At 44.0% G+C, this 19,075-nt stretch overlaps 1 protein-coding gene across 18 annotated transcripts in view; it reads left to right on the top strand.

Moving 5' to 3' along the window:
• TENM3 (teneurin transmembrane protein 3) overlaps positions 1 to 17,641 on the top strand; it is a 1,046,942-nt gene extending 1,029,301 nt beyond the window's left edge. For all 18 annotated transcript variants that reach the window (XM_008000348.3, XM_073017739.1, XM_073017738.1 and 15 more), the window contains 4 exons: positions 5,642 to 5,938; positions 8,831 to 10,442; positions 13,178 to 13,308; positions 16,105 to 17,641. In XM_008000348.3, coding sequence (XP_007998539.3) covers positions 5,642 to 5,938; positions 8,831 to 10,442; positions 13,178 to 13,308; positions 16,105 to 16,860 — 2,796 coding nt within the window. In that variant the 3' untranslated portion in view covers positions 16,861 to 17,641. The remainder of the gene's footprint in view (positions 1 to 5,641; positions 5,939 to 8,830; positions 10,443 to 13,177; positions 13,309 to 16,104) is intronic.
• Positions 17,642 to 19,075: the final 1,434 nt, after the last annotated feature.

Genomic DNA, 19,075 nt, shown 5'->3' on the forward strand with positions numbered 1-19,075 from the left:
TCTTGCCTGAGACACAGGATGCCTCCTCTCTTACGTTGCATTATTTCCTAGCAGAAAATTCTGTTCATTTTTAAGTTGTGGACCTAAATTTAGCTATGTGCCTGTCACATGGTGGGCACTCAAATATTTATCCAATAAATGAAAGAATGAGTAAAGCCAGCCTTACAATATGAATTCTCTCTGAAATTCATATTGCCATTGCATCTAGATCTTCCCAAGAGAGGGGCTATGTGAACAGCACATCCTTGCAAATGTTTGACTGCTATAAACCTAACACTAGAAATAACAGGTTAAATGGAAATAATAGAGATATCATACTCTCTGTCTATACTGTGTGTGTGTGTGTGTGTGTTTCCTGTTTCTTTTGTTTGAGATGGAGTCTCCGTTTGTCACCCCTGGAATGCAGTGGCATGATCTTGGCTTACTGCAACCTCGTCTCCCGGGTTCAAGCGATTCTCATACCTCAGCCCACCAAGTAGCTAGGACTACAGACACACGCCACTATGCCCGTCTAATTTTTGTATTTTTAGTAGAGATGAGGTTTTACTATGTTTTGGCCAGACTGGTCTTGAACTCGGGACTTCAAGTGATCTGTCCGCCTCGGCCTCCCAAAGTGCTGGGATTACAGGCATGAGCCACCACACCTGGCCATATATATATATAAGTTTAAAAAGTAAAAAAGGCAGGGAGTAGAAATGGAAAAATCATATAAGAAACCAGCAACGTGAAAAGCATTTCTGTGAAACAGCGCGTTAAGGGACAGGCTGGACACAGCAGAAAATAACAAGCACAGGAAACTGTGATAGAGATGTAAGGAAGCAGAAGACACAACTATTCTGTACTTACTTGTTTGTAGCTCATTTTTTTAAAAAAAGACACATAGATAACAGTTGCTTATCTGTGCCTTATAATATTTGGTAAATATTCCTAGGTTTTATCACTGCTGGATTGTAGAACCAGCCTTCAATCAATTACAAAAAAAAATTGTCATGGTGTTCTAATATTAAAATTCATCTCCTAAAGCTGCCCAGATTCAGAAGCTTAGAGAAAAAAAAATTGTAGTGAATCATTTTAGAAAAGAAAATCTCAAAATTTGAAAGCCAAACGTGTGTTTAAAGGCATGCATAAATATGATAGCATATTTAAATCTCATTATGCCAGTCACATTTGGTAGTGGCCTATTTCTCACTGTAATCTGAGCGGCACAGCCTAGCGTGGGACTGCACAATGCACTTGGCACCTGCTGACAGAGCAGACACACAAAACAACCTGTAGCAAGATGATGCTCTAACGGGGACACAAGAGAGTCTTGATATCGTCACCCAGTGTACTGGGAAACGAGCCTGCCCTTCCTCACTTCCCCCCATGACATCTTGGATAAGTCAGTGTAATCCCCCCTGCTGGCGTCACTCCCTGGGAAAAGTGTGTTGCGTCATGTTCTTTTCAAGCATATTCCAGAGGGAAGATTATAGCTGCCCGCTCCCAACATCAAAGTGATGTTGTGATTAATTACAATCATGCTGGACATGATCTTTTTTTCCATGCTTACTTAAAAGAAGTATACATCACAAAGGAATTCATGGTGATCTCTTATTCATACACAACAAATGAATTCATTTTTATATAGCTGGAGGTGTAGCAGTGATCTGAGATAGGGTTTCACTTTTAGATTGTTATTTAAGTGTGTGTGTGTGTATAAATAATTTTTTTTTCTTGAGACAGGGTCTTGCTGGGATGCCCAGGCTGGAGTGGAGTAGCGTGATCTTGGCTCACTGCAGCCTCAACTTCGCAGGCTCAAGTGATCCTCCCACCCCAGGCTCCCAAGTAGCTGGGACTACAGGCACGCATCCCCACACCTGGCCAATGTTTGTATTTTTGTAGAGACAGGGTTTCACCGTGTTGCCCAGGCTGGTCTCAAAACTGCTGACCTTAAGTGATCTGCCCGCCTCCGCCTCCCAAAATCTTGGAATTACAGACATGAGCCACCCCTCCCGGTCTTAACCTGGTATTTTTAATAATAATTAAAAATATTTATTAAAAGGCTACCAGAAGACCAGACACAGTGGTTTACACCTGTAGTCCCAACACTCTGGGAGGCTGAGGCAGATGGATTGCCTAAGCCCAGTAATACAAAAATTAGCCGGGTGTGGTGGCGCACACCTCTAGTCTCAGCTACTCACGGGGCTGAGGTGGGAGGATCACTTGAGGCCAGACAGTCGAGGCTGCAGGGAGCCGAGATCCCACTATGGCTCTCCAGTCTAGGTGTCCCAGCGAGACCCTGTCTCAGGAGAAAAAAAAAAAAGCCACTGGAGCCTGAAATAATGCTGGCACTTTATGACTGTAACAAAAACAAAAGACTTGAAAAGTTGCCCTGGTGTCATAAAGATGTGGTGACACGAAACCATGTCCTGCAACACAGGTACCCCTGTTCACAACCCCCAAAGGAGAAAGTCCAGGCCTGGGAAGGAGGGTGAAAAACAGGAGATCTGTTAGTATCTTTTGAAATTTTCCACACTGAATAACAGAGAGCGGTGTCTGGAAACAGTAAGAATGGTTAAAGCCTTGGCTTGCGTTGGGAATTTGGGAAGAAACACAGCCACATTCGAAGTCATTCCTTGTTACTTTGGTTTGAGGATACAGGAAAGGCACTGCATCCAGTGTTTGTCTGGATAAAAGAAAAGTCAGAACTTATGTCCAGATGGTGGGTCTCACTGCTTCCAGATGCTTGTCGAAGCCACACACAGTGATGGCATCATCTGACCTGCACCTGGGTGTTTCAGTGTCACCTAGCCACACTCACAAACCAAAGGTGCAAATCGGAAGCCAGGGCTGGGCATGGCGACTCATGCCTGTAATCCCAGCACTTTGGGAGGCTGAGGTGGGCGGATTATCTAAGGTCAGGAGTTCGAGACCAGCCTGGCCAACATGGTGAGACCCCGTCTCTACTAAAAATACAAAAATTAGCAAGGCCCGGTGGCACATGATTGTAATCCCAGCTACTCAGGAGGCTGAGGCAGGAGAATTGCTTGAACCTGGAGGAGGAGGTTGCAGTGAGCCAAGATCATGCCACTGCACTCCAGCCTGGGTGACAGTGAGACTCAAAAAAAAAAAAAAAATCAGAAGTCCAAGCATAGAGGCCATGAAAAGATGGGGCTCCATGCCTGTCTCCCCACAGCAGCGTGTCATACCCACTCTGTGGAGATTTCCCATACTCCAACCAGAGGCAACTGCGGAGACGAAGGAGGGTCCAGGAAGCAGTAAAGAATTAATACAAATTAAAATGAATGCCAAGGAAAATGCAAACACATGGGCAATAACAACATGGCGGCCCTGTCCCTGGAAGCTACAGTCAGTCTTTTGTATTTCCTCCAAAACCCGGGATAACCTAAGGAAGAAAAAAGAGGGCAACCCTTAACATTCAGGGTATTTTTTCCTTTCAAAACACAATCACAGGCACTCAAGAGCCCTAAGAAAACCATTTAAATTGTGCAAAACCTCTTCTTGAGGCATCCAAAAATGGAGTGCAGATATAAGCTGAACAACTTGATTCTGCCATTTATCAATTTGATATCAAACCTTTCTACAGACTTTAAAATATATATTTGTAACATTAGCTGGTAGCTTCTTACCAGGGTACACAAAGCATTCTGCAAAGCTCAACTCATATAAAGTTTCACAAAATTCACATCAGGCGGGGAGCAACTGATATGCAGACATTTCCGCATGGAGCTCAGAAAGCCTCCAGCTGGCTGGTCAGAGGCAAATAAAACTCACTGAAAGACAGAGCCTAAAGGATCTAGGCCAACCTCTTTATTTACAGATGGACAAAACAGATTCAGGGGGGTTGAAAGCCGAGGTCAGGCTGCTTCAGGTCTAGAGATCAGGCTTTGGAGTCCTGGGTTCCTCCGCAGCCACCGCCCCTGACAATCTCCTGTGACACAGTGTTGCGGGGTGGCTGCCCACATCAGCTGATAGAACTGAAAAGTTAAGATGTAATTTCTAGGCCAGGCACGGTGGCTCACGCCTGTAATCCCAGCACTTTGGGAGGCCAAGGCGGGCGGATCTCCTGAGGTCAGGAGTTAGAGATGAGCCTGGCCAACATGGTGAAACCCCGTCTCTACTAAAAATACAAAAATTAGATGGGTGTGGAGGCGGGCGCCTGTAATCCCAGCTACTCGGGAGGCTGAGGCAGGAGAATGGCATGAACCCAAGAGGCGGAGGCTGCAGTGAGCCGAGATCGTACCACGGCACTCCAGCCTGGACAACAGAGCGAGAGGTCCGTCTCAAAAAAAAAAAAAAAAGGCAATTTCTCTCCAGGGCTCTTTCTGCTTTCTGCCTTCTTGTTTTTTGTAAATCAGCTATCTGGGTGCTTCCTGCCCTCAACATCATTTCTTTTTAGCTTATCGAGCGATCATTCCCCGGACTTCACAATACTCTCCTTGAACAGCCAATTGGAAAAGTTTAAGCTTAAGGAGTATTTTTGCATGGACGTGTTTAATGTCAATGATAGAATGCAAAAGGTAGTTTTATTCCAAATTTTACAAATATATATGATGTATGTATATAGACATATATTTCTATATAAACGTGTGAGTGGTTGTGTGTGTGTGTAAAATGGGTCAGCTGGATCTGTCCATTTTGAAGGTTCTAGCTGGAATACAGCTATATAAAATTAAGATTTTCCCATTTAATTTGTAACAGTCCAAACAGTTAATGAGCATTTTGGAATATACAAGCCACCCCTCCCACAAAGGTGCTGTAGAAGACCAGAGAATGCATAGGCCGTGGTCTCTGCCCCTCAGAGGTTCACAGCCTGCAAACGCTGGAGACTATTTGTAAAGCAGAATGTAATCGGGACCACATTTCTAACTGCAATAACGAATGCTGGGTTGTATACGCCTCGGACGGCAGACAGTAACAGCCAGATGTAGTCCGAGGTTCTGGACGTGGCACCGAGCCACAGAGACTCTGTGACAACACATGGTGCTGAATTTGTCAAATAAGTACAATATTCAGATCATGTGTATGTGTTAGTGAAGGACTCTGAAGTCCCTGCCAGTTAACCAGCTCTTCTCCAAAGAAAGAGGCCTTCTCAAAAAATTGTGACGTCGCAGCACTGGGCCAAAAGCAATGATCTTGTTTATAACCTGCTGCTATTGAAACTCATTAATAATTTACAGTAATGTGGGTTCCAACTTCTACTTAACTGCTCTTCAAAGGGCTAGAGTCACATTAACCACTGTGTTTTATTTAATGTAGCCATGATTAATTTACTAAGCAATTATTTTCCAGTGTCTTTGGGGGAGGAGCTTTGAGTCATATGAATAGGTGTCATGTTTACCACCTTCAGATTTCCTGAACAAACTTTAAAGCAAATACATTTTGGTATTTTTCTTATCAGTTGCTTTAGTTTACAAAATTTAACTGAAATGGTTTTGAACAAATGCCAGGCTGTCTTTCTGCTTAATAAAACATTTTAAAAGAGCAGTTAATCTACTGCCTTGCACTTGTACCCAAGAAGTTGCTAAATTAATTTATTGACAAAGAGAATCAATCATCATAAATGGTGTTTAAACAATACTGGGGACTCCGGTGTTGGAATAACATGATTTATTTTATCATCTTGTTGGTGTTGTAACAGGTTAATGGCAGAAACCTCCTTTCAGTTGACTTTGATCGAACAACAAAGACAGAAAAGATCTATGACGACCACCGTAAATTTCTACTGAGGATCGCCTACGACACGTCTGGGCACCCGACTCTCTGGCTGCCAAGCAGCAAGCTGATGGCCGTCAATGTCACCTATTCATCCACGGGTCAAATCGCCAGCATCCAGCGAGGCACCACTAGCGAGAAAGTAGATTATGACGGACAGGGGAGGATTGTATCTCGAGTCTTTGCTGATGGTAAAACATGGAGTTACACATATTTAGAAAAGGTATGCCTGCAAACTAAGCTCAACAATAGGGAAGGGATAATTCACATTTTTCAGCAATCATCTAGAGCACTAAGGGAGAAAGAAACAGTGGCACATGACTGAGTTCCTTTTATTATTCGAAGTATCAATACAGAAGTCACATTGGCACAGCAATGATGAATTTCTGCATTAGCAAAGTAGTTTCTCCTTAGTTAAGTTCTACTGTCTGAGACCCTTTTAAGTGATTTATAATGTAAACAAACAAGCATTAACATTGTCCACCTGCCAAGCTTACACACTGACAACATTCACAAATTAGACCTTGAGCATGTAAGTCATTTGTAAATGATTTTCGTGCTAGCTCTTTCATTTAAGAGAGAGCCTTACATTAGCACAGTTAAAGCTGTCAGCTTTGTGTTGTTCCTGGCAGAACTTCAACATAATCATAAAAAGCATGTAGATCCTAGTTATGCATTATTAACCCAAAGAGGCGATTTTCTTAGAAAGCCACACTTTTGTGTACTGTGTGGCATCTTTCCTTTCTTCTACATATAAAAGGTAAGCATCCTAGATTAGGCTGTTTCCCATTCTCGAGAACTTTTCACAGTATCAAAAATGGAGACTTAGAGTTACACGTGTGCAAAATGCTAAATGTATGCTGTGTGGCTTGGGGTACTGACTGGGTTAGAGGAAATGAAAGTAAAAGAAAGGGAAGAAAAAGGCAAGAACAATCTTGCTGTAATTCCTTTCTTAAGAAATGTAATCCACCAAAGAGCATATTCATGGAATGTTTCATTTGCCTTTGAGACAAATGGTCGCCCTAGAAAATAATTCTGTGTTGAGGTCTGGTAGTTCTCAGGCCCCAGAGCATGGCACCACCAGTTACCCAGCAGCATGTGCCATACGCTTTACTCGGCAGTTACTGCTCCACCCCTCCTGACTCAAACGTTGCACAGAAGAACTCTTGTCACCCAGATAAATCAAATCACATCCATGTTGTCACTGTGCTCCCCTCACACAATCTTTTTCTTCACTGGAGGTGCCATGGGGAATGACTCAGTCTAAACCTAACCCCTGAACCCTGAGCCATCCCACCTGATTCCAGCCGGTGACTGCACAGGCTACTTTTCCTGAGAACCAGTTTCAGTTCCAGAGCTCACTATAGGATGCTACCTCTCTTATGGCAGCCCCCCACCTCTGGGATGCTTCCAGCTAGGACCCTCATGGCCAATCTGTCTCTTGCAAACCCACCTGTCTGCTCTCCTTAGAAGAGACTCACCCTTGAGACAATGAATCGCAGCTGTTAGATGACAAGCCCCTAAGGCAACTTTTCTAAGTGGGAGAGGATCACGGCTTCATTCTGGAGTTTCCCCAATTTAAATCAAGTGCATTACAGAGTAACAGAAATATACAAGCGCAACCCTAAAAATGTATAGTAGTGATCATAATGGGACGGGGAAATGTTTAAAGGAAGCCCAGGAGCGTATCATTGAGAAGAGCCACTGTCACAGAATGACAGAGGCAGTGACCAAGATCACCTGCATGCATCCAGGAGCATCAGAAAAGACAACAGACAGATCTTTCTCATCGTCTCTCCCAAATCCCTAAAATCCACCCAGACTTTCGATGTTCTTACTGGGATAGGTGCACTAAGCCAAAACTTACTCATAGCAAAACAAGTAATATTTTACAGACTACCATCAAATATGACTTCAGATGATTCCAAAAGTAGGTATTAATTCCTGTGAATTCAGCAATAGTCCAAGCTTTCCTTGGAAGAATGCAAACTATTAGGAACAATTCTCAGGACATTTACTACACAACCTGCATGCAAAAATTGCCCCTAGGTCTGCCCAAAGAGGAGATTCTACAGAAGCTGAAGTCAGGCAAAGGAGAAGACCTCACAGGGCTCCCAAGCTACACGTCCTCCCTGTGCCAATGTTGTTCCATGTGGCCCAACAGGGGTTAGAGGAAGCTTCCTCAGAGGGAAGAGCCACCCACAGCCCTGTGTTACTGCTGAGGTTGACTTAACCAGCCTGGGATGACCTTCTCTCACATTTGTTGGCCTAATAAATGACTGTCATTCTGTCTTTCTGCGGTGGCTCATGAAATAGGCAGAGTTCATTTTAATATATTTACTCATTTCATAATTTAGCTCCAATGCAGTATGAAGTCTAGAAACCATTCTTATTGTTCCTGAGACACAAATCGGATTTGGTATCCACAGAAAGAAATGGAGATTTTGTTGTCACTACAGATGCCTTGTAACAATTTAGCTGTATGTGTATATAGAATATTTCTACTAAGGGCATTTATAGCTCTCATTCACCATGTGATTAATTTCACAATATTTTTTGGTGTTGATGCTTCATGTACACTTTATCCATTTTTGGCTAATTTTATGTCTTTATAAAATAATATTGTGAATGCTTTGCCCTTCCGCCAAGTACACTAGAAATCAAACATGATTTGAGTGGTTCTTCAGTCAAGTGAGGGGGGGAAAGCCACCTGACTAAATAATTGCTAATTATGGATGGAACTGCATTCCCCATATGCTATTTTCTCCTCAAAATATTGTGTGTAAAGCAGCTTTGATCATGCCTGTATTATGACTAATCCAGATCCATTGACAATCTGCTGGTTGGCTATGAATGTCTGGGAAAAGAATGGTACCATCCGTCGTGACAGGCAGCACACTGTGAATCTTGAGCCGCTAATTGCAGAACCCCTCACAATTAAGCATCCAAGCAAATTAGGCAGAGAAACGTTAACAACACACAAGGTCAAGGATAACTCAGTTAAAATGAAGATCATTTTCTCTAGTGGAATGTTTCTGTGCATTTGTGGTCACTAAATCTGCTTTTGCATCTCCTGTTCACAAACACTGGGTAACAGAATGTTCTCTCTTCACAGTCCATGGTTCTTCTGCTTCATAGCCAGCGGCAGTACATCTTCGAATACGATATGTGGGACCGCCTGTCTGCCATCACCATGCCCAGTGTGGCTCGCCACACCATGCAGACCATCCGATCCATTGGCTACTACCGCAACATATACAACCCCCCGGAAAGCAATGCCTCCATCATCACGGACTACAACGAGGAGGGGCTGCTTCTGCAGACGGCTTTCTTGGGTACAAGTCGGAGGGTCTTATTCAAATACAGAAGGCAGACCAGGCTCTCAGAAATTTTATATGATAGCACAAGAGTCAGTTTTACCTATGATGAAACAGCAGGAGTCCTAAAGACAGTAAACCTCCAGAGTGATGGTTTTATTTGCACCATTAGATACAGGCAAATTGGTCCCCTGATTGACAGGCAGATTTTCCGCTTTAGTGAAGATGGGATGGTAAATGCAAGATTTGACTATAGCTATGACAACAGCTTTCGAGTGACCAGCATGCAGGGTGTGATCAATGAAACTCCACTGCCTATTGATCTCTATCAGTTTGATGACATTTCTGGCAAAGTTGAGCAGTTTGGAAAATTTGGAGTTATATATTATGATATTAACCAGATCATTTCCACAGCTGTAATGACCTACACGAAGCACTTTGATGCTCATGGCCGTATCAAGGAAATTCAATATGAGATATTCAGGTCGCTCATGTACTGGATTACAATTCAATATGATAACATGGGTCGGGTAACCAAGAGAGAAATTAAAATAGGGCCCTTTGCCAACACCACCAAATATGCTTATGAATATGATGTTGATGGACAGCTCCAAACAGTTTACCTCAATGAAAAGATAATGTGGCGGTACAACTATGATCTGAATGGAAACCTCCATTTATTGAACCCAAGTAACAGTGCACGTCTGACACCCCTTCGCTATGACCTGCGAGACAGAATCACTCGCCTGGGTGATGTTCAGTATCGGCTGGATGAAGATGGTTTCCTACGTCAAAGAGGCACGGAAATCTTTGAATATAGCTCCAAGGGGCTTCTAACTCGAGTTTACAGTAAAGGCAGTGGCTGGACAGTGATCTACCGTTATGACGGCCTGGGAAGGCGTGTTTCTAGCAAAACCAGTCTAGGACAGCACCTGCAGTTTTTCTATGCTGACCTAACTTATCCCACTAGGATTACTCATGTCTACAACCATTCAAGTTCAGAAATTACATCCCTGTATTACGATCTCCAAGGCCATCTTTTTGCCATGGAAATCAGCAGTGGGGATGAATTCTACATTGCGTCGGATAACACAGGGACACCACTGGCTGTCTTCAGTAGCAATGGGTTTATGCTGAAACAGATTCAGTACACTGCATACGGTGAAATCTATTTTGACTCCAATATTGACTTTCAACTGGTCATTGGATTTCATGGTGGCCTGTATGACCCACTCACCAAATTAATCCACTTTGGAGAAAGAGATTATGACATTTTGGCAGGACGGTGGACGACACCTGACATAGAAATCTGGAAAAGAATTGGGAAGGACCCAGCTCCTTTTAACTTGTACATGTTTAGGAATAACAACCCTGCAAGCAAAATCCATGACGTGAAAGATTACATCACAGGTAAGCATTTTGATTCTTTTCCAAGTGCTGGAGGACTACCATCATTAGATTAATACACAAAATAACTGGAAATGGTTTTTTAAAAAACTTTATACTTTGTTCAAGCAAAGTCACATGGCTAACCTTTTAATGTGTTTATTTCTCTATGGAACCATAGAGAAATCACAAAGGGAAAATGAGACAGTTACTTCCTATTCTGCCTGCCAGTGCCCAAGGCCACAAGTTTTTGAAATGACATGAACTCCAGTCATTTAAAGAAGGGGAACATGGGGAAGCAAAAAACATGATGAACACAGAGTCCCAAAATTGGAGTTCCAATCTCAGCTGCTCTCCCACAAGCTGTGTAGCTCTGTAAGCCACATGTTTTTTGAGTTTCCATTTCCTTAACTATAAAATTGGGATAATAGTGCCTAACTTAGGGCACAAATATAATACATGAAATTCCGCAATAAATAGTAACTACCTTACAAATGTGTCATTTTGGGTTTTTTAAATACATGTGTGAAATTCTCATAGAGATGATTAAGGTGAAACATAACACAGGGTGACACCATTTCATCCCTGGGAGGTGTTTAATTCCTGCTTCACCACCATCGCCTCAGGACAGTCACGAAGCCATTTCTTCCATCAGTTGCTTACACAGTGGATCCTGTGTCTGGTCTCTCTTCTGTCTCACATCACTGTCTTCATTGCCAGTGCAGTTCTTGCATGGTGACAATACTAATAGGCATACTAATTTTTCCACGAATGTGGGATAACTTTCAGGGTACAGTTTTAAGATCTTTCCAAGTTTAGTGCATGTTACTTTTTTAGTTATACAAGATGTAGAACATCAGATCCCACTGTTGCCATCATGGAACAACCAGCATGTGAAACAGACAAGGTCCTTGCAAGCTCTACTCCAGTTCCCTTTAGTGAGCTGACTTCTTCACTCAACCTCTACTCCAAGAATTCTGAATCCTGCTGCTCCTACCTTCCATTCCTGATATACAGCACCATCATTAACCCCTCTACCACATTTATATTTCCAGGAGGAAGCTTCTTTCCTGTTGTCTATTTTTGGGCTTGGTTTAAGGTATTTCTGTTTTGTTTTGGCTTGTGTTAGATGCTCCTTTAGGCTGCCTCTTTTCTAGCTCAATATTTGAGGTGTACTGAGATGTCTGTTCTCTCAGTTCTCAAAACAGGCTCAACAGGTTGCCCCGTTCATTTCACATCTGCTTCCTACCTTTCCAGACTGCCTAAAGCCTTTTTTATCTCTTCCATGTGAACCAGCTGAAAGTCCCTTCTTTCTGCCTCCTGATTCAGCAGCACCCTTATTCTCATTCAGGGTTTTTCAGTACACATCTGCATTCAAATCCCATTATTTTGGCAGTACTTTTCAATACTCACGGCCCTCTGATTTTCACTGTTATGCAGACATTTTTCAGAGTAACAGAATTTTTGCCCCCAATACTCTAACATTTGGGAGAATTTTCTCCCAAAAATAAGGCCCTCCCACCCCCCAAACTCAGATACACTCTCATATACACACAAATTGTATCACTTTGCATCCTATGTGAACCACTTAGGATTTATTTCTCCCCACCACCACTACTACCACCCCATTTCAAATAGAAACAATACCAGTGGTTTTATAGCCATCTGAGGCCTGGACGAAGGACCTGCCAGCCTGGCAATGAGGTGAGAGTCTGTGCCCTGGAGAAGGAAATGGGAATCAAGTGGCTCTCCATCATTCTGACAAGCAGTTTACCACTGGTTATTTAAGGGGTGTTGACAGGGGCTGACTGAAAGGCTGGAAAGCCCCCAGCTCCTGAATTCATCCTCTCCTAGCAACGTGGACTGCAGGGAATGCCATAGCAGCATTTTCTGAAAAACATCAAAAGAGAGATGGAACAGCATAAAATATATTAGGTGAAATGCAATTTCAAATTTTCCAGCAATGTGCTTAATATATAAAATAATCTACACCCAACCGTACTCATAAAGCTGCAAGCCTGCTGAGTAGTTCTGTAACATTATAACCTCCAGAATAGAATAAAAGCCTTATTCTGAGCTTAATGGCTTTTGGAGTCACATGGCGATATTTTAAAATACCATCTTAAAGGTTTCCAGGTTCTTTCCCCAAAAAGTTTGTCTCCACCTGTGCACAGTGAGTCTTTGAAGTCATAGCTGATGGTAATCAGGACTTCTGTGCCCTTGGCCAGTTTTGCCAGCTTTCAGCATTCATCTTTGATTAAGAATCAACTGTTGATTTTAATACTCTCAATTTAGGGGTTTTATTAATAGAAAATGGGTTGTGGAAGTCCGCATATCCTTGGGCAATCGCTTTGGAGAGCTAACAACACACTTCTATTTGAGACCAGCCTTTACTAACTACAAAACAAATTTCATTTGTTTTCTGCAAGTTATCTCTCTCTCCTGCTGCTGTGCATTGTTCTTACCCTTGCTATCACTGTTACTAGCACCGGCTGCAGCTTAGCAGGAATGACGGCTTACCCAGTCTGTCTGAGCATCTATTACTCTGCAATTTTCGTAGCATTTGCCATAGTTCTGCTGTGCAGTTTCCCATCTTCATATCTAAAAACAGAGTAGGTTTAGATTTGTAGGATGAAAGCAAACATGTGCTGTTTTTCAGATTATTAATTGTGAAATTGGATTTTCTTTTTACGGTAAGAATTTAAATGTATGAAAGGACAAAACTCCAACACCTTTCATTTTGAACATTCTTCTCCTAGATGTTAACAGCTGGCTGGTGACATTTGGTTTCCATCTGCACAATGCTATTCCTGGATTCCCTGTTCCCAAATTTGATTTAACAGAACCTTCTTATGAACTTGTGAAGAGTCAGCAGTGGGATGATACACCGGTAAGAAACAAAAAGACCCACGGAAAGGTGTGAAGTAGCTTGTGTCTTATCTACCCATATCGAATGAAACCACCTTTGTGAAAACTGTACCAAGACAGTTTGTAATTGTTTGAGTCTTTTAGGGGAAAAAAACAACACTTCCTCTGTATTTGTGCTCAACAAACCAGAGGCCTGTTAAACAGGCCTAAATATGTTTTCAGCAAATGCTAATGAAAACATAGAAATGCAGCAGCTCACTTTTGAGTGCGGGGTTTCTAAAAAGAACCCCAAGAAAACATGGACCTGAAGGCAAAAATACAATAAACAAGAGGGCCCGGAACCCATTTTACAAATTAGCAACCCACAAACAATGCTACAAAGTTCAACTTCTTTAAAAATTAAGTGTTTCGGCCGAGCAAGGTGGCTCATGCCTGTAATCCCAGCACTTTGGGAGGCCGAGGCGAGCGGATCACCTGAGGTCAGGAGACGAGCCTGACCAACATGGAGAAACCCCGTCTCTACTAAAAATACAAAATTAGCCCGGCGTGGTGGGGTACGCCTGTAACCCCAGCTACTTGGGAGGCTGAGCTGGGAGGCGGAGGTTGTGGTGAGCTGAGATCACGCCATTGCACTCCAGCCTGGGCAACAAGAGCAAAACTCCGTCTCAAAAAATAATAATAATAATTAATAGTGTTTCATAGGAAAAGATTAAAAATTTAAAAAGATTAAAAATAAAAATAAATGTCCTGTGCTAAGGGTCCACCTACAACCAGGAAGGTTTATGGAATTTTCCTGAGCGTAATAGATCAAGAGGCCTGTAACCATTACAAGAAATAAAAGAAATATAATAGAAAATTACAAAGTCAAAGCTGCTGCTTCAGAAAGTGGCACATCTAATCCCCACCAGTCAGAGATCAGAAAGGAACGCACAGCAAAATACCAGAATTTCCAGCTTACAGTAAGAATAATTAGAGATGGAGAAATGGGGTGACTCCACGATCATAAGACAGTGCAGACTTTCTTAGAGCGATTAATTCCCAGCCACCCCTTGAGTAATTTCCTATCATTTCAATGAAAACAAAGGGAAGAGGCAACCATGGTTAACACACACACAGGCTGTTTACAGTACCACTACCTGTTGTTGTTTCATACCTAATATAAAAGCAATTCCTTTTTCATAAGTTACAAATATAGTCGTGTGTGTGCAACATTTTGATCAATGATAGACCTTGTATAAGGTGGTGATCACACAAGATTACAATATCATATATTTTTTTTAATTGAGATGGGGTCTCACTCTGTCACCCAGGCTGGAGTGCAGCCTTGACCTCCTGGGCTCAAGCGATCCTCCCACCTCAGGCTCCCAAGTATCTGGGACCACAGGCACATGCCACCACACCTAGCTAATTTTTTATTTTTTGTAGAGATGGAGTCTCCCTGTGTAGCACAGGCTGGTCTTGAACTCCTGGGCTCAAGCGATCCTCCTGCGTCTGCCTACCAAAGTGCTAAGATTATAGGCATGAGCCACCAGGCTCAGCCAACACCGTATTTTTACTGTACCTCTTCTATGTTTAGATACACGAGTACTTACCATGGTGGTACAGTTGCCTTCAGTATTCAGTACAGTCACTGTATACAGGTTTGCAGCCTAGAAGCCATAGGCATCCCATATAGCCTAGGTGTGTAGTAGGCTACACCATCTAGGTTTGTGTAAGTGCACTCTGTGATGTTCACACAAGGACGAAATGGCCTAATGCCACGTTTCTCAGAATGCACCCCCGTGGTTAAGCAGTGCGTGACTGTCTGTCTACACTGATAGAGCGGTATGAAGACATACCGAAGTTTCCTAACACATTTGAACATGCACATCCTAATTGTGTATGACTTTCCAACATGCCTGAAAACACTTACATCTAACTGTACAAATGGACTTGCCAGCTCTTTTCCTAAGCAGCCTTTTAAATATGGTTCAAGTTCTCTGTCAAGAGAAGCACACCATAAGGACAGCAAAGAGAATTGTGGGCAAAGACATTGCGGCTGCCATAAGTGCAGAAAAACAACTGTTTCTTTTATTGCCGCAAATGAAACAGATGTTTTCATTTGGGAAACAATGGCCAGACAAACATCTGGTAGTATAAGAAATGGCTGAGTTAAGATGCCCCCAATTTAAAACATTTGCCAATCTAGACGGCCCACTGTCCCTAAGTCTGAGAAAAATAATTGTTTTCCTAAAGTAACAAATATCTCCAGCTGCCCCACCGTCCACTCATCCCTGTACATTTCAGTTCTGCCGTTACACTCACCATCTTCAGCTGAAAACTGCCAGGAGAGGGGACAGAGTTGACTTAAATGGAAGCATTTCAAAGCATAGGAAGCGGGGCCCAGTGATCCGCCCTAAGTATCCCCAGCCGTTCAGATCCCTCTGTTTGGTGGCTTCTCAGCCTCCTGTGGAGAAAGCTACCAGCATGGAGGTCCGGATGAGCTGGGTTCCCCACGTGGGGTGGGCGTGGGAAAAGAGCCTCTAGAAACTGTAAGAGAAAAGCAAGAAACAGGACTATTTTTCCCATGTTAGAAACGAAGAAAGCTTTAAAGTGATCCACGATGCGCAAGCGGTTTGGGGGTTCCAAAGCACTGGGATCACCTTGACGGGGAGGGATCTCCAGTGCTTCCTCCCCCGGGCTGTCAGCCTTCTGATCGGGAAGGACCCCGGGGCTTCCATGCATGCCTCGGCGCTGCCCCCAGAGCCCCGTGTGTGGGTCAGGAGTGGGGAGGCTCCCGGCCGCCTCTGACGCGCCCCCTGTTGTGTTTCGCCCGCAGCCCATCTTCGGAGTCCAGCAGCAAGTGGCGCGGCAGGCCAAGGCCTTCCTGTCGCTGGGGAAGATGGCCGAGGTGCAGGTGAGCCGGCGCCGGGCCGGCGGCGCGCAGTCCTGGCTGTGGTTCGCCACGGTCAAGTCGCTGATCGGCAAGGGCGTCATGCTGGCAGTCAGCCAGGGCCGCGTGCAGACCAACGTGCTCAATATCGCCAACGAGGACTGCATCAAGGTGGCGGCCGTGCTCAACAACGCCTTCTACCTGGAGAACCTGCACTTCACCATCGAGGGCAAGGACACGCACTACTTCATCAAGACCACCACGCCCGAGAGCGACCTGGGCACGCTGCGCCTGACCAGCGGCCGCAAGGCGCTGGAGAACGGCATCAACGTGACGGTGTCGCAGTCCACCACGGTGGTGAACGGCAGGACGCGCAGATTCGCGGACGTGGAGATGCAGTTCGGCGCGCTGGCGCTGCACGTGCGCTACGGCATGACCCTGGACGAGGAGAAGGCGCGCATCCTGGAGCAGGCGCGGCAGCGCGCGCTCGCCCGGGCCTGGGCGCGCGAGCAGCAGCGCGTGCGCGACGGCGAGGAGGGCGCGCGCCTCTGGACGGAGGGCGAGAAGCGGCAGCTGCTGAGCGCCGGCAAGGTGCAGGGCTACGACGGGTACTACGTACTCTCGGTGGAGCAGTACCCCGAGCTGGCCGACAGTGCCAACAACATCCAGTTCCTGCGGCAGAGCGAGATCGGCAGGAGGTAACGCCCGGGCCGCGCCCGCCGAGCCGCTCACGCCCTGCTCACATTGTCCTGTGGCCCAACCCGAGTGGGACTCTCCAACGCCCAAGAGCCTTCCTCCCGGGAGAACGAGACTGCTGTTAGAACCCACACCCACACCGCGAAAACAAGGACCGCTTTTTTCTGAATGACCTTAAAGGTGATCGGCTTTAACGAATATGTTTACATATGCATAGCGCTGCACTCAGTCGGACTGAACGTAGCCAGAGAAAAAAAAACCATCAAGGACAAAGGCCGCGACCTTTTGCGCTGGGCCATCTGCTCCTTTCGAGGCACTGTATTTAACTAACTTTTAAAAAGAAAAAAAAACAATGCATACAGTGTTTCCAAATAGTCCCGAATTGTCGACCTTTGCTTACAAGAAGTAGTCTGTCTGCATAGGATGTGATAGCTATCTCCGTTCATTTTACAGTGTGGGGCAAAGTTACTGTTTCTAGACAACCAACTGCTTTCCCTATGCAGCTTTGTAGAAGGACATTGGCGCAGTGACGTCTGCGGCGGGATTTGTTCATGGGTTTTACAATGCTAGCGTGGTTTGCCTTCGGGGAAAAAACTGGCAACTAGAATCCTTGTCACTGATAAGCAAAGGAAATCCTGATTTTTTTGTAAATTATGTGAGACAAGTTGTTTATGGATTTTTATATGAATTACAATTTACTGTACATCAAATATTAGTCTCAGAGGAGTTAATTTATGTAAAGTGTTTAAAAAGTTTATACTTAAAAATAAAATGATAAAAACGTGAACTGTGTGACTTTTTTAAAAGGATTGCACCTTTTGTTATCTGTTATAGCTGTACAGTATAAATGATTATATTGTAGAGATATAACAACTTATGCCTATAATGTCCAGAAGTGTTAATATTTTTGTATTAGGTTGAAAAAATGTGCAAGCTTCTACCACTAGATGGATAGGACCGTGCAATTCTAGGTGGGTGGCGAATCAGAGAGCTCCTTTCTCTCCCCTCTCTCACACATCAAGCCGGGGTCCTCAGCATTGTCAACTGAGAGGCACAGCAGACAACTAGGGCTGGTGGAATGTAAGGGAAGGTTGGAAAAAACGGGAGGAAGGGTTCTCTGGCCCTCTCTCAACCTTGCCAGTCGATGGGGAGTTGATAGAATTAACCCCGGGGTTTTTACTGTTGCTGTTCCAAAGCTCTGTCTCATGATGGAGGAGAGACCACATCAGATGCTGGGGAAACAGGAGGAGGAAAGGATCTAATGTAGTCGTGATCCTAACCACGTGTCTTAAGATCTAGGAAAGACAGCAGAAACCGAGCAGTGGTGGGTGAGCAGATGGAGCCGGTCAGGGTTACTCTGCTAGTTTTGGGTTTGTACCCTTGGTCACCAAGAGGGACAAAAAAGGGCAACAGAAGCTCCTCTAAGCCCACATGACCAAACCATCTTGGGGCTGGTTTGAATGACAGCCTCTGCTCTGTCTCGGGGAAGCCGGGGGTGGCAGATCCAGCTGGAAGTGAATGGCAGCCGCGCCCTCCTGCACACAAGCAGCTCGCGTGTGGGAACCAGCCCAGCCGCCATCTGCACTTCCGTGTCAGCTCAGCCCTGACAAATCTCTTTCCTGAGCACTAAATTCAGCCACAAAAATATTTTTAGAAGATATTTCTCAGTTCATTGAGCTATAGTACACACTGTTTTCCTCTATGTATAATGGTGATAAAATATAGCAAGTGAACATGTCATAAATATAAAGGTTCAAGTGATGTATTGAAAATAATTTTCTAACTGCTTTGTATGTATCACATACTCTAAATTGCACAGTAGGTGTGTTTATTAAACAGATTGGCTGGGAAAGTTTCAAAATAGCTACTGAATTTACAGTATCAGTGCTATTACTGTCTTTGTGTATTTGGTAGAGCATACCGAAGTAATTAATCCTCTAATGAATGCTGATATTTTATTAGAATGAAAGCACAGATTAGCATTAATATTTTTTATTCTGGAAATCCTTTGGCAAGTATTAGGAAGCCCAAATTTAGAAAACTATGAGATTTCAAACCACATAAACATGATTCTGTTTTCCATTTTATTTTTTAACTGTTAACTTAGGTATTTGCAGTTCTGTTCCGTGGAACTTCTGCAGGCCTGTATTTAGCATGCTGTAAGTACTTTTGGGTGAAATAGGCTCTGAGTCTAAATTCTCAGACATGTTTCTGATGTAGT

Source organism: Chlorocebus sabaeus, chromosome 7 (assembly GCF_047675955.1).
Source record: "Chlorocebus sabaeus isolate Y175 chromosome 7, mChlSab1.0.hap1, whole genome shotgun sequence".
NCBI classification, from domain to species: Eukaryota; Metazoa; Chordata; class Mammalia; order Primates; family Cercopithecidae; genus Chlorocebus; species Chlorocebus sabaeus.